The 27,170-nt window shown below is 38.3% G+C and overlaps 3 protein-coding genes across 3 annotated transcripts; all 3 read right to left on the bottom strand.

Moving 5' to 3' along the window:
* Positions 1–2,387: 2,387 nt before the first annotated feature.
* rnf212 (ring finger protein 212) lies at positions 2,388–8,193 on the bottom strand. Its single transcript, XM_030738727.1, is given in 14 exon segments — positions 2,388–2,731; positions 3,101–3,170; positions 3,741–3,777; positions 3,934–4,003; positions 4,811–4,845; positions 4,847–4,869; positions 6,054–6,116; positions 6,537–6,598; positions 6,679–6,737; positions 6,931–6,987; positions 7,164–7,238; positions 7,372–7,444; positions 8,083–8,162; positions 8,164–8,193. Coding segments are annotated over 14 exon segments (909 nt in total). The 3' UTR covers positions 2,388–2,556.
* Positions 8,194–9,606: 1,413 nt separating this feature from the next.
* Positions 9,607–13,032, bottom strand: LOC115786539 (transmembrane emp24 domain-containing protein 11). The gene is made up of 5 exons (XM_030738726.1): positions 12,760–13,032; positions 11,342–11,433; positions 10,952–11,077; positions 10,680–10,826; positions 9,607–10,391 (listed from the first exon to the last, which is right to left on the bottom strand). The coding sequence occupies exons 1-5, from the start codon at positions 12,887–12,889 to the stop codon at positions 10,242–10,244; spliced, it is 645 nt and encodes a 214-aa protein (XP_030594586.1). The 5' UTR covers positions 12,890–13,032; the 3' UTR covers positions 9,607–10,241.
* A 1,578-nt stretch (positions 13,033–14,610) lies between these two features.
* Positions 14,611–22,166, bottom strand: spon2b (spondin 2b, extracellular matrix protein). The gene is made up of 6 exons (XM_030738725.1): positions 22,052–22,166; positions 20,561–20,821; positions 19,961–20,184; positions 18,448–18,639; positions 17,582–17,768; positions 14,611–15,530 (listed from the first exon to the last, which is right to left on the bottom strand). Exons 2-6 carry the CDS (start codon positions 20,793–20,795, stop codon positions 15,352–15,354), a joined length of 1,017 nt encoding a protein of 338 aa, XP_030594585.1. The 5' UTR covers positions 20,796–20,821; positions 22,052–22,166; the 3' UTR covers positions 14,611–15,351.
* Positions 22,167–27,170: the final 5,004 nt, after the last annotated feature.

The raw sequence follows: 27,170 nt of genomic DNA, 5'->3' as shown, positions 1-27,170 counted from the left end.
TAGTGCCATCTAAAGGCTGATCAATTTAATGTCAAGTCCGCTGAATGATATTCAACTTTGCATGCTGTTGAAGGAAATGTTTAAGGAAATCCATGCTCAAATGTCTTGGCTATGTTTATTATTCAACACCCTGTTCCTGTTCCATGTTCTACACCATGAATACAATACAATACAGCACAAATTACAACACCAAAGTTATTTTCTGTCTTTCTCAACTTGTCGTGACAATCCATTGACTGACACTGTCACACCTACAGGCAACAGCAAGGCAAAAAGTGACTTAAAGGATTAATTAAATTGACTGAGAGCAACGAATCCAGTGCTCAGTCCGATGGCTGTGAATCAAAATAAATGTAGTATGTCTGAAAGCAGATACATCTGCACATCAAAAAATGGAAGATGTGAACTCCACATGACTTCTTCTGGATAAAGACACTGGGTTCTTCAGAGCCTAAATGCCTTAATAAGGAATTTGACACTGAAGTTAAGTGCAATAATTCTTGTCTCTAACACTAACATTGCTGTTACTTTTTCATTCCTTTTAATAATATAGACCTTTAATAGTAAGGCTATAAAGGACATTTTGATAAATCTGTGTATTATATTTTTTTTTTTAATATTCAACTGATGGCAGTTTGCCATCTTTAATCTTTTTTTCTTTAATACCAACAGTGTGTGTGTGTGTGTGTGTGTGTTTGCGCGCACGCGTGTGTGTGTATGTGAAATAAATTATGATCTATCTCATCTTTAAACTGTTTTTTGTCAATACATTTTCAACTCGAACATTTCTTCTGTCTTTCAAATTACATCTTCCACACTAAAGGTGATTAGACTCTACATAGAAGCAATTTCTTTGCACCTCAAAAAGACAAATAATTCAAGTGTGAAATCATTTAGTTCCTGTCTTGTCTTGCCTAGAGGGGATTACACCTACCACACCAAAGTTACAAGACTGAAATACTGAGTGACAAAGTGTGAAGTCTGGATGAGATTAGCTGAGAAGCTTCTCTTTCTCCTTCTCTCCCTCTCTAACTCTCTCTCTCTCTCTCTCTCTCTCTCTCTCTCTCACACACACACACACACACACACACACACACACACACACACACGGAGATGGAGAGGTTGAGAGAGGGAGGGGTGGACAAGCTGTGGGAACATGCTGCTGAATAATTACCACTGACATCAGAATAGTTTTCTTTAGCTCTCTGAAGTGGCAGAGCTCATTTGTACAGCCTGGAGCTATGCAGAGGTGTGTGTGAGTGCAACAGAGAAAGTCAGAGAGACAGAGAGGGGACAAGAGAACGAGAAAAAAAAAAAAAATTATAATAAACTGACACACAATATACAATATAATGGTATTTTTTGAGATGTACAGCACAAGAGTTCATTCGGTGTGTGTGTGTCCATAAGGGAGTGATTATTTTGATTTAGTCTTCTAGCTGTCAATGTGTGACACCATGACAGCTTAGTATGCCCTGGGGAGCCATTTCCCTCTTAGTGGACCTTAACAAAGAGGAAACGTCTTCCAATCCCGCTGAAGCGCGGAAGAGGATCAGGCCTACTGACTCTATGCAATTCTCTTACTTGACCACACGAGCACACACCCAAATACAAGTGACTGAATATAGCATGCACAGCAGACCAGAACACACACACACACACACACACAACACACACACACACACAACACACACACACATAGTCCCCACCTGAGCCCTCCTGAATAGGACGCCATTCTCGCCCTGACAGCCAGGGACAATAGAGGTGAAAACGCAGCTTTACAAAGAAAGAATCGACCTGCCTGAACACATCAAGTGTTCTCGCCACCCGCTTCACCACATGAGCTTTTCCGTGCTGCGATGACTTCAGGTGATATCATGTTTCTATATGGCTACACTTTTCTTTGCCTTCACTTGCATTGTTTGGTAACAGGTAGGAGGGTTATGTTTCTAACGTTACATCCAGCAGGCCAGGAAAGTGCTCAGAAACTACTGGTGAGCGTGGTTAATTGTATTGCTTTGCCTTTCTTGAAGTTGCTGCAGCATTTGTCTGCCTAGTCCTGTGTAATCCAGTAAACTGAGGTATTCTTTCATGAACAACATAATCCCAGTTTATCTTTATGAAGTGAACAGGTGCTGCACAGCAACCAAACGTCACGTCAGATTGTGCCTTTGGCTAAACGCTCGTAAGACTTGGGCTGAGGCCTCGATTACTGAAAGTAACTGTCAAAAATATCCTGACCTTTGACTACAAACCAGTCATCAACATAAAAGTGTACCAGATTTGAAAACATCTGCAGCATGTGGCAGGTGAATCTCAGTCAGAAATAGAAAGAAAACACTGAAACCTTTTCATTCACCAACCAGTCTCATTTTATTTGATCAGCTTTTTTATTGAATTAGTAGACTGAAAACAATATAACAACCTTCAATTTTGGGTTTAGTAAACGATGTACATAAGAATGCATCTTGGGTTAGTTAAATACATTTAATTGTGCCTGAGAATTCCACAGGTGTATGGGTAAAATCAACATACAAACAGGGTGGTTGATTTGTTTTAGGTAGTCGGTACTTCATCTAGGGAGTTTTTGTGTGTGTGTTTGTTAAGGAGGTGGGCAGACCAGGAGGACATAGAGTGTCTGAAGGAGGACGGAGGTCTGAAGATTGGAGACCTCCATCCAGAACTCTGGCCGTATGACACGTCTGGTGTCAAAGGTGCTCCAGGGAAAACGGCTGGGAGAGAATAAGCGAGGCAAACTGTTAACCTACATGCAACATGATTGGCTTTCTTCAAAAGCATGGTGAACAGCAACCAGACAAAATCAGATATGATACAAGTAAACAACAGGTAGCCTTCCCCTTTTTTTTTTTTCAAATGTTCTCATCAATGCCATTTGCTACATAACAAATATGTAGAAAATTACCAGTATTTTCTTTCCTGAAATGATATTCAAAAAGTAAAACTAATGCAGGAAAAAAACATCAGAAGCACTCAGACTCAAACCAGGGGCCTCCTTACTGTGAGGCAACATTGCTAACCATTGCACCACTCTGCTGCCTGTGGTAGTGTTTTGATGCATTTGATGAATATAACTTGTTACCTCACTGTGGCCGAGCATGTTGAGTGACTGGCTAACATGTTTGGATTGGACGATCTGTGAGGGATGGTGCCTGCACATAACACAGATGAATACATGGTTAACCCTAACACAAGTCACACAGATAGAATGGCTTACAATGATTAAAAAAAATGCATGAGTTATTTCTGGGTCATTATAAGCTTATGTGTCTCTTGTTCCACCTCACGAGCTTACTCTAAGTTTCATTGGAAAGCCTCCGAGACGAGGAGATAAACAGGCGAGTTATCTTAAGAGTAATTAGCATCACAATTGCACAGGTGTTGCTACCAACAAACCACGCAAAACACCCAAGCTTGTACACACGCCTCTGCTGCAGTTAGCACTATAATTAATGACTCATGTCATCCTTATATTGCAGTAACCATCAATCAAATCAGCTGTAAAAAGCATCTTAATAGCACAATCAATCCATTGCCGGTTACATTTTCTTGTATAACATATTTACTGAACCACACACACACCCACACAACATACATTATATATATATATCTATATATATTTTTTTTTTTTTTCCAGCAAATACAGGACTGTCTGACACAGATGACACCTCTTCCTTTGTTAAAGCAAAACCAGTAGCAGACAGGCAGAGGAAGGCACATACCAGTTCGTCCATCTTGTGGAGAACTGATAATGATACCCTGGAGACAGAGTTAGGCTGAAAGACAGATTCACAGAGAAACAGCACAAATCACAATGCATTATTTGCTTAATGCTTTCATTCATCATATACTAAAGCTTTAAATCAGTGTCAGGATGCTGCGTAATCTCGACACAATCTCATTCATAACAAAGACAGACGGCGAGTGAAGTAATGGGACTTACTTCCTGAACAGACTCCTTTCATCCACCTCCATGTTTTCAGTGCTGCCAGACAGGAAGGCACACTTCATTAGTTCTGTTGGCTTCAGTTTTTTTCAACAGTGCACCGGTGCCTGAACGCTTTATGTTTTTTTAATAAGCTAACATTTATAGTTTTCCAAATTAAGAAATCCACTTTGTGAAACACTGACACATCCTTTTAAGGGTCCAAACTTTGCAGAAACCTTTTAAAAATTAATGTAAAAATGAAGCACTAATCAACAAGAGAAAATTGGTAGTAGTAGCAGTGAAATAAATCTGAACTTCAATATTGTGTCTGAATTTTAAACTGTTATAAACAAACAGTTAACTACATTTAAATTTTTTTTTTATCACATTCCTTGAATTGACCCTGCAGGAAATGACATTTATTTCCACTCTTCATCTTCTAAAGCCTAGGTCTCAGTGGATAAAACAACATTAACACTATTAAATTCTGACACTCAATCAATCCTATGTCAGTAGTGTCTAGGAAACCCAATAGGGATTCCTGATTAAACCCAAGCAAAGATCAGCTTATTCAGGTGCGTATGCGTGTGGATAGCCACAGGGGCAGGGCAAAGCTCACAGCATCTAAAGCTAACATAAGACATCAGGGCTGAAGCCAGGATATAACTTGTTTGCCCTGTGAAATACCTCCTACTTTCTCTTGCTCTCTGAACCCTGAAGTATAGTCAGAGAATGGTACAGGGCAAAGAAGAATAATAAAGAGCATGAGATGGAATGAAGCGAGTATAAATCAAAAATGAAGAGAAATAGAGGTCTGGTGGCATGAAGGAAAAGTGTGAAATTGTAGAGAGGGACAATACTCACATATTAGTGGCTGAAGAGTGTCGTGAGAGGACAGAGGGAGTTATATAGAATCTGTAGGACTTAAGGTAAAAAAGAGAGCAAACTTAAAACATACTGTGTACTATTAGTGACAGGCACATTAGTGATTCAAATAATGAATGTTGAGTTATGTTTTAAAACCTAATAGTGATCACAAAGGTTCCTGGCCTTTCTGCAGGAGACTGACTTTTTTTTGGCAACTCATAGGGTCAATTAAATATAAGAAAATACTAGTGTTAATATTGTTTATTATTCATACTTATCAGCTTGGAGTACTTCATTGATTGCAGCAATAATACAGGCCGTGCATAATCTAATAACTAAATGGAGTCACTTTATTAGTTACACCTTGCTAGTAATGGGTTGGACCCTCTTAATTCTGAGCTGAGCTTTGTGGCACAGCACTTTATTGTGCCAGAGATCATAATGGGATGGACAAGGACATGGTCAGTAACAATACTCAGGTAGGATGTGGTGTTTAAACAATGCTCGGCTGGCATTAAGGGGCCCAAAATTGCACAAAGAAAATATCCTTCCACACCATGACACCACTGCCAGCCTGAACTGCCAATACATGGAAGGGTGGATTTATGCTTTCATGTTGTTTATGCTAAATTCTCACCCTACCACTACTATCATCTAATTTTGGTGAGCCCGTGGGAATTGTAACCTCACTTTCCTCTTCTTAGCAGACAGGAGTGGCACACTGTGGTGCGCTGCTTCTCTTGTCCATCTGTTATGCATTCAGAGATGCTCTTCTGCACACCTTGGAGTGCTTATTTGAGTTACAGTTCCTATCAGCTCGAAGCAAACTGGTCATTCTTCTCTGACTTCAGATATCAGCAAGAGAGAACTGATACTCTGGATATTTTCTGAATATGAGCAGTTTCTGAAATACTCAGAATCTGTCACCAACAACCATGCCATGTTCCAAGTCACTTAAATCACCTTTCTTCCCCATACTTGGTTTGAACTTCAGCAGGTATTCTGGACCATGTCTAAATGCTCTGAGTGGCTGCCATGTGACTGGCTGACTAGATATTTGCAGTAATGAGCAGTTGAACAGGTATGTCTATGAAGTGGACGGTGAGTATACATATACATTTCTTGCATAGCACAGCATTAGTAATTAAACTAATAATTGTATATGGAATGTCAGGATATTTTGTCAGGCACCACCACCAAACAGATCAATACACTACCAATACAATAAGAGAAAAGTTACCTGGTTTATGTTCTTGTGGAGTATGGGAACTGTGGCTGATATGATGCACAGATGAAGCTTTGGCACTGAGTGACAAGAGTAATAAAGAAAAAGCACATCAGTTCGAAAAAAAACAAAAAACACACAGTGGATTCAGATACAAAAGATACAAATACAAAAGATACAAAAGATGTACGAAGCTGTAATATTTCTATAAATTATTCTGCATAGGCTTATCAGTTTTTTGCTGTATCATTTGTTGTTTAAATAACGTTTAATTTTAAACATGCCCATTTAAACACCAGGTTTAAACACCAGCTAAAAACATAGATGTGCCAAGAGTGACCCCTAGTGAGTGGTGAGGCATAACAGCCAGCTGGATATTTATTAACCAAAAGAAAAAACTAAAATATTTTAAAGGAAAAAGGGGGAAAATAACTGACTTTAGTAGGTAAAAATGGACAATTACGTATTGTTGTCATATTAAGTATTTATTCAATGCTATACCTCTGAGGCTTAGTGCATTTTCCAGCTTAGTAATGTAGGCACTCTGTTCGCTCAGCTTCCTGTTAATGAAAAAAACAAACAAGAAAACTCTTCCAACTTATCATAAACTGCAGCTTATTTCATGTCTGGTTTAACTTACTTTGTCATCTGCTGCATTTCTTGCTTCATCCCGACTAATAACTCCTCTAGCTTCTCATTCTGTAAATGATTAATTGATAAGTGATGCTTTGGTGTAGTAGGTGAAATAAATACATATTTGTTTCAGCTGCTGCTTGGGCCAGACATCTAGTATGGTTGATGAGTTAAAGAGTGATGTTCTTTTTAGACAGAAAAATAAACTTTTACAGCAAAAAAAACAAACAAACAAAAAAAGAAATAAAATTTCTGTCACCCTTTGCTGGTAGTGAGTCAAGAGCCTCTTTTGATGTCTTGCCTGGAACATTATAACCTGGGAAAATGAGGAATCAGTGCTATTTATGTGACACCTGCATCGTATTATTGTATTTAAAAGTCCACAAAACCGTTTGTGACACATTTAAATGCTAATCAGCACAATTGTTTACAGGAAATTGCCAATATAAGAACAGATTACAAGTGTTATATGAAGCAAGAAAATGACTGAACTTTGCTCATTTCCGTTAAGTGCTTGGTTGCCACAACGCTGATGTCTGAAAACAAGGCCTTCACTTCAGGGTTGCTCTGAAACAAGTACATTTCACACAACTGTGATGACAGCACAATATTAAAATTGTATTGTTTTGATTATTAATGTGGCACCCCACACCAATAGCCCCACAGTCACCTGAGGATTTAATGAGAAAAGGGTGCTTACTTTGTCAGAGAGTGGTGACACTCGGCACTTAGCACAGCAGATATAAACACATGCCTGTTTGGCCTGAAAGAACGATTATATTTAGACAAAAATTATGAAGCCAGGAATACAATGTATTGAATTTTCATGCTCATAAGGAATAGAAGACACAAAAGAACTGAAAACTGACTTCTTAGTGAGTTTCTATCTATGAACCAAAATTAATTCATTAGCTGGGTCTAAGCATGGGAGACAGACAAAGTCAAAGAAAGCCTGATTAAGGTGAGACCAATCATGAACAAAGCCATGGCTAATGAATATGATCAGTGCTTCCCAAAGTGGGATAAACGGACCTCCAGGAGTACCATTCATTGCTGAATGGCGTAATTTCTCTCACATGTATTTGAACATTTAACCAGAAGCACACAATGAAAGAGCATAACTGGCGTTCTCTATAATATTAGAATGTCTAACCTTGTCTGATATTTAATACATCTTAAACTTAGATCCCCAGTGAATCATTCTTCCTTAGAGACAACTTTAAACATAAGTGAAAAACTGAACAATCAGCTCTGCAATATCACTTAAAGCCCAACAGATGTCCCTGTCTAATCATGGTTTCATTGCTTGGGGAGCAGGCATGCTATAGTGTGTAGACTCTGCCCTTAAATATAAGCACATATAGCAAACAGTGATTGTTTTGACAGTGTTTGCTACAAAAGTGTTTATCTACCTTTCTGATAACAGACACTACAGATGACATGGCCACATGTTGTGACCGCAAGTTTACGGTCAGCACTTGGGGGAAAAAAAGCAGGAATTGCAGCAGACCCAGTAAGACATTGATAACCTGCAAGTAAATAAGATTAGCCATGAGTTGATGAGCTAATTTAGCTAACTTTCTGTGCTAACTCCGTTTATAAATATACAGATTTACTTAAACGGTGTTCCAGCTGTTTCTTACACCGAGTGTCTTAAAACAATATCTGTATTAAAACTGTAATATACAGTTTTATAGCCATTTTTCTTTCAGAGTTATTAGCTAACTAGATTGGTAAGCTTATGGTTGCTAGTGAAGGTAAATGCTAATTTAGCTTATGTTAGCTCTGCTCTATTCCTAGAGTCATTAACAGTTCATTTATGCCCTAACTGCTTATAATAAACGTAACTTTACCTTTTGACTGAGGGTCAGTTGTTATTGAAGCTGTCAGTCCAACTGGGATATAACTTAAATATCTGCCTTTCTGTAAGTACCTAAATATATAAGATTATCGGTGTTGGACAACACCAGGTAAGCTATGAATAAAATGAGGCATAATCACAGGATAAATCCTCTAATCACTTTTATTTCCTATTATCATAGTAAGTAATTATAATATATTCAACCTTGCTAAACATTGTATATATTGTCCTAATTGTTGGCTGTGGCGTTCACCTAATTTAGGACAAAAATGCAGTAATATAAACTATTATATTGTTTTAATATTACACAGTGATATATCACAATATTACAGGTGACCTCATGCATTAAACAATAATTTATAAAACAACAAGCTAATTTTACAAACACTGTTTCAGGCTTTACACTTATTTTCAGACTTTAAGAGTTTTTTAATGATTTTTTTCCTGGTTAGAATTATTGTACAGCATATGTCTAATGATTTTAAAACACAAGAATTGGGTGAACAAGTTTGAATTTATTTTGGATTTTCTTTAATCAACACAGGGTCAAAAGTATACATACAGGCTCAAATATAATTAGCACAAGTAAGGTAAGGATATTTGTGTTTGGTCAATTATTTCTTTGTTGTAACTATGCTTCTTGGCAATAAATTGTATACTGTTGGAAAGCCTGTTTACATCCCCTTGAATGGTGCCACTTTTGTAAGGAAAATAAATTTGTGGGTTGAGCAGAGTTGAGTATGTGGATTGCACCCATACTCATCTCTGTTATTGACTCTTGTTTGGAATTATACATTGGATTGGATGATTGAAGTCTGAAGAAAAAACACATATTGGCAATTTAACAATTTATTCATTTAACAAACAGGGGCCTAAGTAGCATGTGGAAGAACCATACACAGCTATAACAGCCTGGCACCTCCTCATGCTGGTCACCAGCTTGGTCACACTCTGCTGTGTGATGGCATCCCATTCTTCAACCAGCATTTGTCACAAGTTGTCCAGTGTGGTTGTGTTGGTCACTCAGGTACGAACAGCACGCCCAAGCTGATCCCACAAGTGTTCAGTGGGGTTCATCATCATGCTCGGGGGCTGTTTTGCTGCCAGCGGTACTGATACACTGTACAAAGTGGATGGAATAATGAAGAAGGAGAACCAACTCCAAATTCTTCAATTTCATCTCACATCAACAGTTAGATAGCTGAAACTTGGATGTTGGGTGTTCCAACAGGACAATGATCCCATGCATCAAAATTGGTTTTGGAATGGATAAAACAGGCTAACATTAAGCTTCTGGAATGGCTTTCCCAATTCTATGACCTCGGCACTATTGAAAATTTGTGGACTATGCTTAAAGCCAGGTCCATGCCAGGAAACCAACCAATTTAAATGAACCCTGCCTATTCTGCCAAGAAGAGTGATCAAATATCCAGCCAGAAGCTTGTTGATTGCTACAAAAAGTGTCTGGTTGAGGTGCAGCTTGCTAATGGACATTTAACCAAATGGGGTATATGTATATATGCATGTAAAATTCTGACCACAACTGTACAGTAGTCTTAAACACCATATTGTATGAGCATCTCACCAGCTTTTGGGTAAAAAAAAAAAAAATCTTTTTATTAAGTATTACAGTCCTAGGGCACTCAAAGTGCACTGGTACAGATGTGTGAAATACAGGCAAAAACAGTGAGGCTGGTGAGAGGTCTTCATCAGACCAGTTTCTTCGCAATGAAGAAGTCTTTGAGTCGTTTCATCTGCCAGAAACCAACCGCCAGCAGAAGGGAGGTCTGCACTACAGCCCACCACAACACTTTGCTGTTGGTGTTCTCGCTGATCTGACGAAATGCCTCCTCCTTCTCCTGAGTGACAACAGGCAACAATAAGAGTGAGAAAGAGAGAAGGAAGAGACTTCAAAGGTTGATATTGTAGCTGTGTTTTAGAAAGATGGCATGTTATATGATTTGATTTTACCATTTCACAGTCAATGTATTCTCCTTTATTAGTAGCAAGGTAGAAAGTACTTCAGGATGCTTGGAGTGAAATGAAGCTTGTATCTAGTATTCAGGGACGTCCCATTTCCTCTGGTCTCTTTGTTGCATTTCAGTCATAAAGGATTGTTAAGGCTGTGCAGTAAAGTATTTATTTACCCTCTGGAACCCCTGATGCCTGGTGATGTGAACCATCTGCTCTGTTAGGTGTCTAAGAGTGTTCTCCAGGGACTGCATGCTGTCTTTGGTCCTGTCAGCGCTGTGGCCGATCGTGTGCTCTCCCATTTGTACATCCAAATGTAGCTTCTGTGTAGCAAGATTGATAGACAACAGTTAATGTTGTTAACTCTTAATCAGTGCATAAATAGGGTATGCATTGCTTTATCTTTTTGTGTTTTGAGTAACATTTTTTCTGTGTCCACATTTCTCACCAGACTTTCACGAGCAAAGACAGAAAACTTTGTCGAGTTGGTTTTGAAGCAAAGAACGTGCGAACCAGAGGCGTGAGCTGTGAAGGTGAATTTACCAAATTTCCCATAACGCTTGGACATCAGAGTCTAGAAAGTAGGAAAGACACTGTTGGGCTTATATTTTTTCAGCTATGCTAAGCACCTGTTTTTGTTTATTTAGTTTTCTTTGGTTACTTAGTTTCCAAAGAAAAAGAAGTAATGCAATATTATATGAAAAGAAATCAAGTTTGACAGGTAGATAGTTTCAGAGATGTTTATTATTTTTAGGTGTTTATTATTTTTTTAATATAGAAACACACACATTTAATTGACCCTGGCTTGCTGATACCCCTTATCCTAAGTGTCCAGTACCTCATAGTTTGGATCTTTTACTGTCACAGTGAGGCCAGTGTGAGGGGATTGAGATAACACCTTCATATCCCATGGCTCCAACAGAAAAACCCCTAAAGGTAAGAAACACAGACACATAAGTCCAGACATATACAGTACCAGTTAAAATTTGGACACAGTCAATGTTTTTATTTTTTTTATTTTTTTTCCTACATTGTAAATTAATACTGACATCATCCAGACTAGGAAGGAAGACATAAGGAGTCATGTAGTAAACTTAAAAGTGTTAAACAAACCAAAATATGTTTTAGAATTTAGATTCTTCAAAGTCGGCACCTTTTGCTTTGATTACAGCTTTGCACACTGGAGGTGCATTTTGGGTCACTGTCCTGTTGAAAAACAAATGATGGTCCCACTAAGCGCAAACCAAATTGGATGGCATGTCGCTGCTGAATGCTGTCATAGCTATGCTGGTTAACTGTGACTTGGATTTTGAATAAATTGCCAACAGCGTCAGCAGCAAAGCACCCCCATACCATCACACTTCCTCCTCCATACTACCTCCTACACTGGGAGCTACTGTACAGATGTAGGAACCATCCACTCACCTTTTCTGTGTCTTACAAAGACATGACATTTGGAACCAAAAATCTCAAATTTGGACTCATCAGACCAAAGGACAGATTTCAACTTCTTGAAATTTTCGGATTGACTGACCTTCATTTCTTAAATGATGGACTGTCGTTTTTCTTTACTTGGTTGAGTAGTTCTTGCCATAATATGGATTAGAGCGTTCCTCAAATAGGGCTATTCACTGTATACCAACTCTACCTCTTTACAACACAACTTCTCGAACACATTAAGAGGGCAAGAAATTCAAGAAATTTACTCTTGAAAAGGCACAGCTGTTAACTGAAAGCCATTCCAGGTGACTACCTCATGAAGCTGACTGAGAAAATGCCAAGATGTGCAAAGCTGTCATCCAGCTAAAGACCCATAGAGAGCTTGCAACATTTATAACATGTGGTTATAAGATTCATAATTTTCTGTTTGTTTATTCTTTGATTATCAATAATCATCATTTCATTAAAAAGTCTTAAATAGTCTGGTATTAAAAATCAAAGGTGGCCTGCAATAGACAGAATGCTCTCTATATTTCTGCTGTTAAATCACAAGGTGAATGAGTTATTTAATTAAGGAGACACTGGAAGTGTTTCATTTAAAGCAAAGCATGAATGGCTTTTTATGGGTTTTACACTTGCTCAAAATAGAGACATAATATTGTAGAAGTGCATGCAGTCTTACTATGTGATTCACATGTTTTTTTTTTAACATTTATAACTAATTAAATTCACTCTCAGTCTCTTAATTCCACATTTATTGCTGCAGTTGAAAACATAAATTGCACTCAGGAGCACTTTTCCCTTTCTACAACTCACCAGTCACCAGTGTGTCTTCAGGAATTTCCTCAATGATGCATTTCTCCTCCTGCTCTCCAATATTAAAAAACATGGCTGCAGCCAGCATCAGGTAACACTGAAGGAGAAGGCCAGTGCCTTGCAAACCCATTTTATGTTCGCAGTGAGCTATTAGATTACGGTTAAAAATGACCTAATGCTTTGCCTGCAGTTCTAGTTGAGACTTTTTGTAGATCTGCAAATTCTAGTTCAAGATTGAGGTATTTTCCATCTAGTAATGTTCGTGTTCAGTGGCATATCTGATGTGAGAAACTCACAGGTGTTGCTTTGTGTGGCAAGTTATTCTGGTCATTTTGTAACTGGTTAACCTGGGAACCAATAGAAAAGCTGCAATGGTAAACATGTGCACAGTTTCTTCTTTTCACTGTAGATTTATGTTGTGGCACTAACACGAAGTAGGAATAAGCATCATGAACTTTCAGACCCATTCCTGACATACACAGCAATTTCCAGTGTTATTTATGAAAAATTGCTGTAGATTGATTTGTTGATGGAAGAGTTGTTGGAATGAATCATGTTATAACTCCAGTACACTTGTGTTTATCAAGGATCTACTCCACATTGACCTCACTAAAATCCAAGATTTTCTGTACTTTAGAGCACTGCAGGATAATTATATGCAGAATATTAGCACATTGTAATATAGTAAGTTGATTGTTTGACAGTGTCCCGGTGTAATCAGTGCAGGAAATGTAATCCAATCCATTGTGTAAAATGCCATAAGGTTAACTTAGATGAGGTCACTTGCAAAGTAAACTCCCACACACACTGAATGAACCCATCTCATATTTAGCATCTGCAAAAGTAGTCATACCTAAAGTAAGCAAAGAATCAGATTTCCATCTCATCCCACACTCCGGTAGCTTTACAGGAAGCTTGAACAGTAAATCAATATTTTTATCATACCAATAAAGTAACTACAGATTTATACTGTGTCTGTTAAAAATTACATTTCATTCCACAAAGCAGGGTTATTCCTTATTATATTGCTCTGAAATGGATGTTTATGTTACTCTTACCTCTCATACTTACTTAATCAGTGAGCCTTCAATAGGAAAGCCAAAACAGAATCCCACATCTTTAGCTCAGTAATTTTCCTCTCCCTCGTCATTCCAAACGGAAGGACATCCCTCATGTACCAGATGTTTAGTTCTTATTGCTCTTCAGTCTGTCATCTGTAGTTTCACTGTTGGCTTGGTGGGAATATCTGTTTTACATATTTACACTAATATCATTTACTTAAAATTATGTTGTCTTCATTGTGCCCTGAAAGAAGAGGTCATTTTTCAGTGTATACATATGTTTCCGTGCATGAAGTGGGATTCATGTTTCATAGCCTGCATGCAAAATTAAGTTTTCACTTTAAGATTTTAATCTTTGAGATCTAAACATTTGATGATCTCTTTTAAATCACTGGGAAGGGCTTGCGTTCATTTTATGACCAACACTTCATCAGAGTGAATTCAGTCCAAAACTGGCATGTTGAACCCAGGTCATCCAGTCCTTTACACTCCATTTGATCCTGCAGACCCAACTTTAGTAATATTACCTAAATGTGATATTGAACATTGGCCTTTCAACACGCAAGCAACCTTAACATTGAACAGAGAAGGAAATTTACTGTATTAAAAATTATTGTTGTAATTAAAGGAATCATTTAAAGACAGCACTTTCATCAGGAGTGACCATCAAACAGTCATCAAAGAGATCACAGTATCAGATGTATTTACATTTTATTGACCTTTACAAAAAAAATACATATATTTTTAGTATTTTGTTATTTTACAAAAAAATGTTTTCTGTTGTAACTCAGTAACGTAAAGGAATACAAATTATTTCAGATTTCATATACTGTACACTACAGGTTAAAATCCTGTCAATAAATATATCCATTTTCATTAGGAAAAAAAACAATGTTTCTATAAATATTAAGTTTTGAATTTAGGAAACTATATATGTCACTTTTCTGATGGTATTACTTCTGCTAATGGGACTATTGACCCCCTTTTCCTAGTTTGATTTAATTTGGACGCTTTTGGATTTTAAGTATAAGTTATATGGATTTATTTCTAAATAAAGAAATTCATATAACTTTTGAGCTTCAGAACTATCAAACCATCCCAATTACAGGGCCAACATGTGTTTTCTGTTCATTTTCTAATTATAAAACAGCGTTGGTCTCTCCCCAGACAATTTTGATAATCTGCCAAAACTGAATTGGTGTCTAATAGCTATTCTGCCAAACTACACCTCTTCTATGCTGTCAGAGCCATCAATAAGAATGGAAGATGAGGAGTTTTTTTGGTGTTTTTTTCTGTAGGCGCACCAAATTGAGCGGTCAGGTCATATGTATATTAGCCATTTCCACAGAAAGAGTTTGGACAGGGAGAACAGATGGAAACTGGTTTATCATGGTTATGCTTCATGTGAATAAATCGCGGCCCTTTTGCTGTTGTTGTTCCGTCTTCGTCCTTTCCTCCCCTTCCTGGCTTTCCTCTCCTTCTTCTTTCTTCTCTCCTTCCTCTCTTTCTTGTCCCTCCTTTCCTGAACTAGTCATAAACAGTTGTCTGGGAAGCACTTCCTGTCTTCCTCCAGTAGGGGGCAGACTGCTCCGTTGTTGGCTGGGTGCATTATGATGTAGCGTGTGCGGTGCTGCATGCCTGACTCTCCACATTTGCCCTTGCACAAGCCCCAGGGAGACCACACTGATACCTCACAGTCCAGAGGGGTATCTGTAGAGAGGATCACATTAATGATCAGGTTTCCCTTCTGCTGATTGGTTACGGAAAAGCCCTTGTACATGATTTAATTTTAAAGATGGGGAATATGTCATGAATCATAATCAGGAAAAGAATTCAGTTTCTTTTCATTTTAAAAAAGAAAATAAAATAATAAAAGGGTGATATAATAAATGCTGCTGTGCTTTGTGTGCAGGACTTGTGAACCCATAGCTTCTTATTATAGAGTCTTGGCAGTGGTTTAACTGCTGGAGTTACTTTTAATTTTGTTTTATATTGATTTGTAGAGAGGGACTTTTCTGATTGTACTTACTTTTTTATTCTTGCCTCAGAGTAATCAGTGCTGCTATTTAATGAGTTCTCTGCACCCATAACAGAGGGGAAGGAAGCATCCTCTATCTTTCTACTTTTTCAGCTCACCTAATAATAAAGTAATTCTTTAAAGTCTTTATCGTCACATCATGCTTATTGGTGCTCTCAGTGTAGCTTTCACCAACATTGTGAACCTGTCGAACTACCTCAGCCAGCCTCTTTGTGTGCTTCAATGCTCCTGATATGTATCACAGTTGTCACTTAAAGAGTAGAAAAGCAGAAGGATGGGAGGCTGTGCGGAAGCTGCATAGATGGACCTTTGGATGTCAAGTGAAAGGCTGATGTCTCACATTAAAATTTATATTCAAGAATGACAAAGTGAAGGTTAATGTGACAAAAGGCTGCGAAAGGCAAAGGTGCTTTACCCTGATTTTTCATCAGTGTCTCACAGATCTACAACAGGTGCTTGCTGATCACTAAAGAAAAGTTTTGTTCAAGCTCTGGGGAGAATCACAAATATGATGGAGGGGATAATGATAGGGAAAGGATAAACAGACTCAAGGCTAAGATGGAGCATTGGGAGCAGGGGGAGAAAACCCCAACAGATTGTTGGACAATCTACATTGTTTGTTGATGGGTTGTCAGGGGAACGGTCTTGTAGTCTGTGATGCTGACTCAGACCTCACAGTCACCCTCAACCCTGCAGCTGATTAATGCTCTGTCAGCTCTTTTGCCAGGCCAACATGCTATCTATTATTTTTTCCCCCCTAAAAAACTTTTCCTGGTCAAGTCATCTGTTTAGGCTTTCTGTGGTGAGTTGTGCTTTTATAAAAAGGCCATTTTCCCTCCCTATCACATACATCATTCACACACAAGTTGCTTGCCTGCTGCATTGCTGACTTTACGTGTAGTTCCCTGCAGCCTTCACATTTACTTCTTCCAAGATGTCTTTGTATTCTTCCTTTCTGTACACTGAAGAATCTTAAATAATCTCGGATTTCACATATCCAGCTTCACCACATGGATTGAAGTCTTGTGTAACCAGTGTTTATATCCCACTTGGCATTGTGACCAAAAATTACTGTACATAATTTCTACATAGTTTTCTTAAATTGCTCTTTCATCTTGCATATTTTGCCTCTTCTACTAGATGCCAGATGTGTCCCTGGCATTTTCTGGTACCCTGACTCTGTTGACTTCCCTGGTCTTTGGTTGGAAGTAATTGAGTTTGTGTGTGTGTGTGTGTGTGTGTGTGTGTGTGTGTGTGTGTGTGTGTGTGTGTGTGTGTGGCCTGTAATGTTTCCCAAATTCTTGTGTGTGAGCCGGTAAAGACACAAGTTCCCCACTTTGTTTTAAAACCTTACATGTGAGTTTGACAAAACATGCAGAACCTTGTATCCATTTTGTTCTGTATATATTTTTTAGCCTTTTACAGCAAAAAAACAAAAAAAAAACCTTATAGTAAAAGCAGAATATGAAACACAGTGCAGAGTTGGTGTTCTTCTGACTTCTGCTATTTTAAATGATTCATTCCTGTAAACCTTTCTCAAAACAAAGGAGTGTCGTGATCCTGAAACTGAGACCAAACTGAGATACAAACTTCAAAGATCTGTCTTCCGTTATTATGCTCTTTAACGTGCCTCTACACAAAAATGTCTTTAATGTTTTTTCAAACAAAGCTGATGGATCATATAGAGGCAGAAATTCTGAAGGTTTTTGTTATTTAGACTTACTTATCAGCTTGTCTTCAATCTCATTTCCTGTTGGCAGCTGGTTGGATTGAGTGGGCTCCACGGGCAGGCTGATGATCTGATTGGTCTTCTTTATTTTGGTCAGTGTGACCTTGGCAATGGGTGGTAGGTGCTTCAGGCGGGGGTAGAAGAAGGAATTGGCCGGGTGGCTAGGGAAGGAGGAGGTGATCTATGGAGGGGAAAATGGACAAGGAATAACAGTCAAGATATATATTGTAACAAGTTTCTTTAGACTAATTTCTCTGCTGCTTGAGGTGTGTCTTCTGTTTCATACCTTACATTTGATAATAACAGTTTAAAAAAAAAATTCAGCTTAATAACAGTTGCAGCTTATGCCAAAAACACAAACACAAAACACACACACACAAAAAAAAAAACCTCACGGATGCTGAGGTCCAGACCTAAAATGAACCCTCCTGGACTGTTGGGCTTGCAATATACTGGCAGAAACCCTGATGAATAGGAGTTACACCATGTCGCTTACATTGGTTGAAAATGAAATGTTGGGTTGGGTTTTAAAAGACATATTTCTGTTTAAATTTACCTGAAATATAGCCTTACAGTTATGTCTCTTATTATATTTGCCTTTTTGTGGACAGAAACAGATATTCTAATGGCCTGTACTTGTGTTTTTGTTGAAGGAATAATTGCCATTTTTGGTCAAATTCAATAGCTATAAAGTGCCACAGTACATCACTTCAATACAGCATCACTGTATCAGTCTAATAGAAAGACCAGTGTTCTTAATGACTGAAGTTGTCATACTGTCAGGATTTCCAAATACCTGAGTTTACTGTGCATGGTTTCTTTTTATATCCTCTTTGGATTTATGCACCTGTGCAGCCCACCTGTGTGATTTTATCCTGCGGGATGGTCTCAAAGTTGGGAGATGAAAAGGTGAACCCGCTGTCAGTTCCTGCGTCATATGGGAAAAGGTCCAGTGACACATTTTCTTTCCAGTGGTCGCCATCACACAGGTCAAGACTGTCCACACCCACAAACCAGTCCGGGCTTGGGACAATACGCACAATAAATGACAGCTGTGAATGGAGAAAGTAAAACATAAGAAAGGAATTACATTGTAGCCAAAGCAAAACAAAAAAAAAACTCAAAGAAAACAGGGGAGTGAATTATAGCGATAGAAATGAGAAGAGCTATGAGGAGAAAGATGTGTGGAAAATATAATAAAATTCTTCTTTTCCAAACATCTTGTCTTCATTCTCAAATCAAATTCAAGGACCACAAAAAGCTTCTAAATCATATATGATGTCTGTGTTCTGTGATAATTTATTTTATTGTGCAGTAATATTCTCAGCTTTAAGCGTGACATAATAGAGATTCATAGTCTTGTACTGCATCCACCCCTCGACACGTCTACTTTTATTCCAGCACAGCTTGCTTTTATTTTGGTGAACATCTTCTGTTTCCAATTGGCTTTTTCCAAGCTTAACAAATTTTGGTCAGATGTGTCCCAGGTTTTATTAGCTACCCAGAGACTCATCAGTGGGAAGTTTAACTGCAAACTTCTGCAGAGTTTCGCATAATTTGAAGGGACATTAATTAGACTTGCTACATTACAGAAGCTCTCTTCTGGGAGTAAGTTGTGGAAAAAACTGTCAGGAGCTGGTTTTATAGGAGCATTTTGTTGCTGCATGAGGCTAATTAAAAAGGCATAATGCAGTCTTTCTCACAATATAACTTCACATTATGAACAATTAGCAGTAGTATGGCAGGTTATTACTTGGCCAAAAGACACTGTGTGCAAATTTTTAAATAGTTGCAATTTTAATTTCAATATATATATATATATATATATATATATATATAGATATATATATATATATATATATATATATATATATATATATATATATATATATATATATATATATTATTGTTTTTCAATCCTTCTATTTTTAAAGTTTTGGCTCTTGTTGCCATTGGTTATAAAAGACGTGGCAAAAAAACAGCTTCAGTGGAAATAATACTACAGTTGAGTTCACAGGGCTAATCACTGATTCTGTTTACTTGGAATTTAAATAACAGCGAAACCTCCAAAATTTCATCCACTGGCAGATTTGTAAATTCGGCCAGCTGCAGTGGCTATTATGTAAGGTGCTGATTTAAAGGTGCTGATTCCTACAGTGACAGTTTCAACTTAAAAAAAAAAAAAAATCTATTAATATTATGGTCATATTGGAAACCTGTTTGATCTATATACTTTTATATTACTGGGCAAAACAAGTGCTATGATTCTAAATGCTTAATAGAAAATTATTTGGGTTGCAACACACCACGTTTTCTATGCTGACCTGTCCTGAGAGGTCTTGCATGTACTTGATGCCCTGTTGGGAAACTTACATAGGAGTGCCTAGCAAAGACCTCAAACTCAGTGCTCATCTGGCCTGTGCCGCCCATGACAGCAGGAGCGGAGAGGATCCCATAAACGCTCTGAATGCGTTCACCGGCCGTCTCGACTTCCTTCACAAGCGTCCAAGCCTCGCCTTTCTCTGCAAACTCCCTCACGCCATTGCTGGCAAACTCGTTGCGTTGCCACATGTGGTAGTCAGAGCTGTGGGTCACCCCTAACAGCACAAAAAAGGATTAAAATGGTTGTTTCATCAAGTGTTTGTCTGAATAGTGAGTTCATAAACAGCACATCTCAGCAAAGGGAAATTAATGGAGTTCTATGACTGTTTGGTAGTGTTTTTGGACTGAAAAGCTTTTTCAAGCTCCAGAGACTCAAAAGAATATTTCTTTAATTTTCTACTAGTTGGCAGAATGTTATATATCATCTCTATTTTTAAGAAATAGGATTGCTTTCTAACAACTCTATAGTAAACAGTTGTCAACAGAAGCTTTATACAGCAGCTTTCTGTTTCTCAACCCTTAACTTATCTTGCCACATGTACCTCAGAATAATGTGACCAATAAGGAAGCCCTTAGCTTAGGCGCACTTACCAATAAGGTTTGACCACTGTGCAGGGGGACGGTAGCGAGGATACTGCTTAGGAAAAGCTGCCTGGGTCCACTTGCCAGTAAATGTTAAACTGTACTGGGCGGTTTCTGAAGCTGTGCACATGGGGATGTCAGTAGGGACGGGCATTGAATGAGTTCCTTGGCCCAGAGTCATCATTAAGACAATCAGGTGATAGAGTGCCTCAGAGAAGGAGAGAATGTTCTTTGTGGTGTCCATGATAAGGGTAGATTGGAAGAGAGGACCTGAATGAGGTGTATAAAAAGGATGGTAAAGAAAGGAGAATAGTCATTTATGATATTTACACTCAGTCATAGAGCTGCAAACAAATACCTGTGCAATTACTACACAGTAAACACTTTTCATGCTTTCTTCTCTTCTGAGAAGGTCTTACAATGGCCTAACAATAAATGTTTGTTTTCCAAGGATCCAACTGAAATCATTCTGCCACAGAGGATTTCTTCAGTCTTTTGTGTAAATAATTACTGCCTGTGTCACTGTGCACTTAAAATCCTTGCCATTCTTATATATTCTTATAGTCTTATAGATTTAAGCCAGATCTCAGCCATGAAAGTTGTCAGATCTAGGCCATAAAAACTGTGATGAGGCAGTAGCGAATGTTTGGCTACACCATTAACTTCTGGTTTAACAAGTGGCGTATATGAGTCAGAGGGAATTTTTTTTTTTGACTGTCTTTCCACTGTTTATACGTGTAAAGGCAGCTAAGCAATGGGAAACAGACAGAAGGAGATCTGACATTTATTAGGATACATCTAGCCAAAGTATGATTGCACTTGCAGTCTGCTAAGCCTTCTATCTCTGCAGTATCTCTATTAAAGGTATTTAATGTAATTAACCTGTACCAGCTGACTATTCTTCTTCTGTATTGGAAACCTCATTGCTTTCCCCCAGTGATGGCTAAACCTTCCCTGAACTCTATCAATAAAGCCCCAGTGTGGGTGTTCAGATTTAGTCAGTTAGCAGTATGATTTTCATGCTCTTGTGTGTCCCTGTTTAACGAAGAGTTCGAGCACTGCATCATTTCTTCTAGGAGGTACATAAATTAACAACATTCACATAGATTACAACACATTTTTTGTATTTTGCCTGAGCAAGTAGGCCACTTTATCGTGACAGTGTAGTGTACTGCAGAGAGTGCAGTCTTGCCATTCTTTCAAAATTCTGTGCTTAATCTAGTGATTTAAAATTAAATTAAAGTGGTCACTAGATCTACATTTTCTTATCACCTTTGCTTACTCTGTATATATTGTCACTTAAATAATGTGTAATTGTTTAAAATTTCAGTGTCTAAAAAATTCTTAGTATCTTTTCATTTAAGTTTTGTAGCCTGCTGTTATTTGACTGTCACATCCATCAATTTGTGCAGATTAGCAGTCTAAGAATTCTTCCAGCTGTAAGGATCTCTGTAAGGTCATGCAGAAATAGGTTAAATGTGTGCGGTAGAAACTACTCACTGGTTTTGCTCAGGGTTCCAGAGGAAAGAAGGACTGCAGCTGAGTGGAGTGGAGGGCTTGAGGTGAGGAGAAGGGGAGAGGAGAGCTGTGGATGTGGCTGTCGGGACGAGTGACTGCAAAGCTCCAAGTCCTTTTACGCCTATTTATGTCTTTTAGGAGTTTCACCCCTCTTTTTCCTCCCCTCCTTTCTTCCCCTCTTTCCCCCTTGGGCTCCACTCCCCTCTCCAGCTTGCTCCACTCTTTCACTCAGCCTCTCTATCTTCTCGCCAATGACTTCCCTGCCCCCTTCATGCCCTTTGGCTTTGGCTGTCCCTCCTTCACCTTCCTCCTCTTCTCTCTCCTACTCCATATAATTGTCCTATTAAATGGATAATATGTTCAGCAGTTCTGCATGCACGGCCAGAGGTCCTGTGTAGTCCATGGTTAGAGTGTCTAAACACAGTTTGATAGTGTAGCTCTCTAAACCTACATAAATGAGTAATGAGTTTAGTAATGTACTTCTCTAAAGGTTTCTCGGTCACGTTTTTGAATTTCAGTTGAGCTACTAGATCCAGTTTCAGTGCTGCTTTTTAACTCATGTACAAAGTTATATTGCCTCTGTCACTGTCAATTTGCATATTTCCTTTGATGTGTTTTTCAGGGGGTTATAAAGTCAGTCAAGTTGAGGCATTATCTTACAAAATGCAGAGGAATTACAGGCTGTCAGACAAAACGAAATTGTGTTTTTGATGGCTCTGGGTAAGTGCTTGGCAAAACGCTTACATCTGAGGACAACTGAACTTTGATGTTGATCCAGTCCAGTCAGTGGTTTAATAAGTTGAGCTCAAGTTGTACTTGTTGAGTAATTAACTATTACAAAAGTAGCCTCCAATATGAGCTGCATCTGTGATTTGATTTTTGTGGAGTGAATATTTATTTTCTACTGTTACCATATAACATGATTTGTCACCTTTGTGCAGAGATACTCTGTCCTGCTAATGGGAGTACTTCTGGAAGATTTTACCTTAATTGTACAAGTGCCACTTTTTTGCAGCCACAGCCTTGATATATATAGATGTTTCTTTTAATAACAATGATGCAGTCAGAATATCACCAAATTATTGTGTTTTTAGCTATAACTTTTAGTGCCCCTCACACATTTTCTAGAAAACAATATAATAAATATTGTATGTTTTTGGTCAAAAAAACTTACACTGGCTATGAATAGATACAGTTAGGTACACTTTAGTATCACACCTACAGTAAGCCAAAATAACAGCTGTATTTTTCTCCCAGATCTTACATTGTGCGAGTCTCTCAGTCAGCTTATAGAGGAGGGCTCCAGTCCCCCCACGATAAGCGGAAGAAAATGCATGGATGGATGGATTTTGTTATGCCTCTATGTTTGTATGTCTGCGGGTAGAGGTTGGGTGTGGTACTTGACTTACTGAACCTGGAGGTGACAGACCCACACACTCACGTGCAAACACAAAGAATGTCAGCATGCCGAATCAGCCCACATTTAATGAGTTCCATATGGTCATGTTTCTTAAAAAAAACAAACCCAAACTAAAACACGTACACACACACTGACATACACAGAGAGACACACACACACAGACTAGTTGCCCTCACTCAACCTCAATTTCCACTATTTAATTTTTGGACTGTATAATCCAGTCTATTTTCAGCCAGTAATATTTGGAAGGGAAAAGTTAACTCATTACCACCCTCATAACAATGGTGCACAGTGGTCAATGTTATCGCATTCAGGGGGTGTTATGCCTTGCTCGTTCAGGGCATAATGAAGAAGGGAGATCGACAACAGTTTTTGTCAAGCCAAATTATTAATCATAATCTGAAAAAAAAAAGGAGAACAAAAGAAAACTAGGTGCTAACCTGTAACCAGTGTCTGACTTAAATTATAGGTGACTGTAAAACAATCAAACCAAAATAGAAACAAAACCAAGTTGGGTACCTGAAAGACACCAGCCTTCCATTCAGTTCCTGTGCAACCTCAGCAAGAGGTTGTTCAGTATTGTTGGTAATAAGTAGGACTCATTTCCAGTGGGTTTTGGACTGCACCAGGGCTGCACTTTGACACAGGTTCTGTTCATAATTTTTATGGACGGAATTTCTAAGTGTAGCCAGGTGGTGGAGAGTCTCCGTTTTGATGGTCTCTTTGTGGATGATGTGGTTCTATTGGCTTCATTAGCTGGTGACCTCCAGTTTAAATATCTCAGGGTCCTGTTCACGAGTGAACGTGAGATTGACAGATGAATTGATGTATTGTTTATTTGTAATTTGTGGTCAACTGTCAGACAAATATGACCACAACAATAAAAAAAAATCACAATTATAGACATTAAAGACATTAACAACAAAAATGCTGCAGTAACATCACCAAAAATCAAATACATTTACCGATTGATCATACCCTCACCTATGGTCATGAACTCTGTGTAGTGACCAAAAGAATGAAATCAAATACAAGCAATGGAAATGAGTTGGCTGGGCTCTCCCTTTGGGATAGGGCGAGGGGCTCTGTCATTCGACTGCTGCCCCCCAGGACGAGTGGGACTTAAGTGGTTTTTAGTCTTGAGACAGCCAATTATTCTGGCTTGATTTTTGAAGTGGTTACATGGAGAGGACAGAAACATTCTGTTGTCATTTCATATGGAGTCCCTAAAACAACATAATTATTGAGTTAGCAAGCATTCACACTAACAAACTGTCTTGTAGCAAGACTTTGAATCCTCACCAACCTCTGATCTGTTGGAAGTTCCTCAGCTTTCACCTCTCCAGTATATTTGCCCTATGAAGATCACTATGGAGACTTTTACTGTAAATAGATATATATAGGTTTAAGCTGTAGTTTATGGCTCAGTCACACTAGAGTGAAAATAGAACTGCAACCTTCCAGCAACTAGGAAAAATTGGTAGTTGCCCACTGATTGCAATTTGTGTTTTCACGTTCAGCAATTATAAGTACCTGCAGCAACCACTTTTGATTGCAAGCCACAAGTTGTCTAATGGGAAGCAAACTGTTTGCAAGCAATTGTGGTCTGATCTGGACTGACTGCAGTCACTCTGACTGATTGTTGAAGATTTGCTAGTAATTGCTGTCTAATTTATAAATGCATTCAGATTGCCAACATGTTGCAATCAGTTTGACTCACTGCACAATTTGACAAGTGCAACTCATCTACAACTCGTCTCTTTGTAATAGGGGACATGATTCAACTGGTTGCATTCTGCTTATATTCCTATATAAAAGGAGTTAAATCACTGTCCTGCAGAAACTATGTCACCATTTGTGGAGGACTTTCTGAATTTCTTTTTCTGTTTTAAGTAGTTGGTATGAATATATGTTTAATATGAATTTCTGTGTATGCAGATGGCAACAGATTTGCGATTTTTGTCAATTTATCACAGTTGATTGCTGTATTATCACACATTGGCGTGCAATTGCCAACTTGACCACATTCATTTGCAGACCGATGGCAAACTGATAGCAGACGGCCTCCATGTAGTTGGTGTTTATTGCCATCTTGACTAACCAAAGTTGCTTTGAAGATGGCACCTGACTGCAATTGGTTTTAGACTTGGTCCCCATCTTTAAAGTAACCATTTCAAAGACAACAGGACCACAAGTTAATTGGACAGGGTCGCAGTAATTTTGGTTGCGCTGTGGTCTCCAAACATTGTTTTCCATAGTGTGACTGTAGCCTGAGGAAATTGGTTGTTGACAAAACAATCTCCAGTTGGGGTCAACTTACTTGCTGATGAAAGTATATATAAGGACATTAAAGAAAACAGTGAGTATGGGATCTTGATATTTTTCCATTATAGAGAGATGTAAACACTTCACAGGTTTAAGCGTGTGTTTTTATATTGTTGTCTCTCCTGTTACTGTGGCACGCTGGTGCGCACTGGCCCATTTCCGCTTTACTTTTTCACCATATGACTTTACCCTGACTAGCTGGCCTTAATTTAGAAACACATAAGTCTGAGGCAATAGTGTGTTTATACAGGAAAAACGGAGACCCATGAGAATATAGGTCAGAAAATACCACAAGGGCTTCCAGCCAAAGTCTGTCACGTGCCTGCCGCTAAGTAAAGGATGTGGGCATATATTCCGGTATGGATGTGGGTGTATTCTATACATTTTCAAGCCTTATTTAGACTACTCAGTGTGTTTAAAGAAGAGTCTGAACTTAAGTCCAATACGAGAGTTGTGAAGACCCAATACTTCTTAAATGAAGAATTTATAAAATAAATACTGAAACAAACAAATTGTAAAAAAAAATCTGGTCAGCAATTTCTGATCTCTTCTTTCTGATGTGACACTCAATGTTTGTGGTGGTCAGTTCATATTTGTTTTTAAATATAAATATAGACATTACACAATAGTTGTGTATATTGTATTCATTGCTGACAACAGATGACTTGTGTTGGTTGAAGGGGTAGATACACCCATGGTTTCTTAAGTTAAATTTGAATAATATATTAGTTGAGCCACTGGAAATATTTTAATTGTCAAGTGCTTTTTGACAAATATATAACGGTATAGTACTGTATTTCAGCTGCTTCTGCTGTGAGTCCTGCAGATACTTTCCAACTCCACTCCCTTGGACAGCAGCTGGTGATAGATAATTCAGGCCAAGCAGGGCTTGTTGTGCCTTGTTGAACTGGGAATAAAGGCAAATGAACCAGTTCTTAACCTTCTGGTTGGATTGGCCCTCAGTTTCATAGCAAATATCTGGGACAGCAGGACAAAGATGACCATTGCCATGACAAACTCCCTGGACAGGCATGTAAATGAAACTGAGGACAAAGAGTTGCAGCTGAACAGACACCATGAGAACAAAGAGAGTGCTATGGCTAGCTGATTATTAGCAACTGAATTTTAAATGCACATAAAACCATAAAGCAGTCATATTAAAAAAATGCTATTGTTGCTGAATGCTAAAAATGAAAACAGTATATATCATGAATACGCAATCGTGAAACAGAAACTTCTCAGCATTCTATCAACAGAAAAAGCATCTTCTCTTTACAAAGCACATGGCAGCAAACCACCAGACTTCTAGAGTAATATCTCTTGAATGCATGAGACCAAATTTGAGAAGTTCGGTCA

This window comes from Archocentrus centrarchus, chromosome 10, assembly GCF_007364275.1.
Source record: "Archocentrus centrarchus isolate MPI-CPG fArcCen1 chromosome 10, fArcCen1, whole genome shotgun sequence".
Classification (NCBI taxonomy): Eukaryota; Metazoa; Chordata; class Actinopteri; order Cichliformes; family Cichlidae; genus Archocentrus; species Archocentrus centrarchus.
The sequence above is the reverse complement of the archived record's forward strand: the minus strand, read 5'-3'. Positions and strand labels throughout refer to the sequence as shown.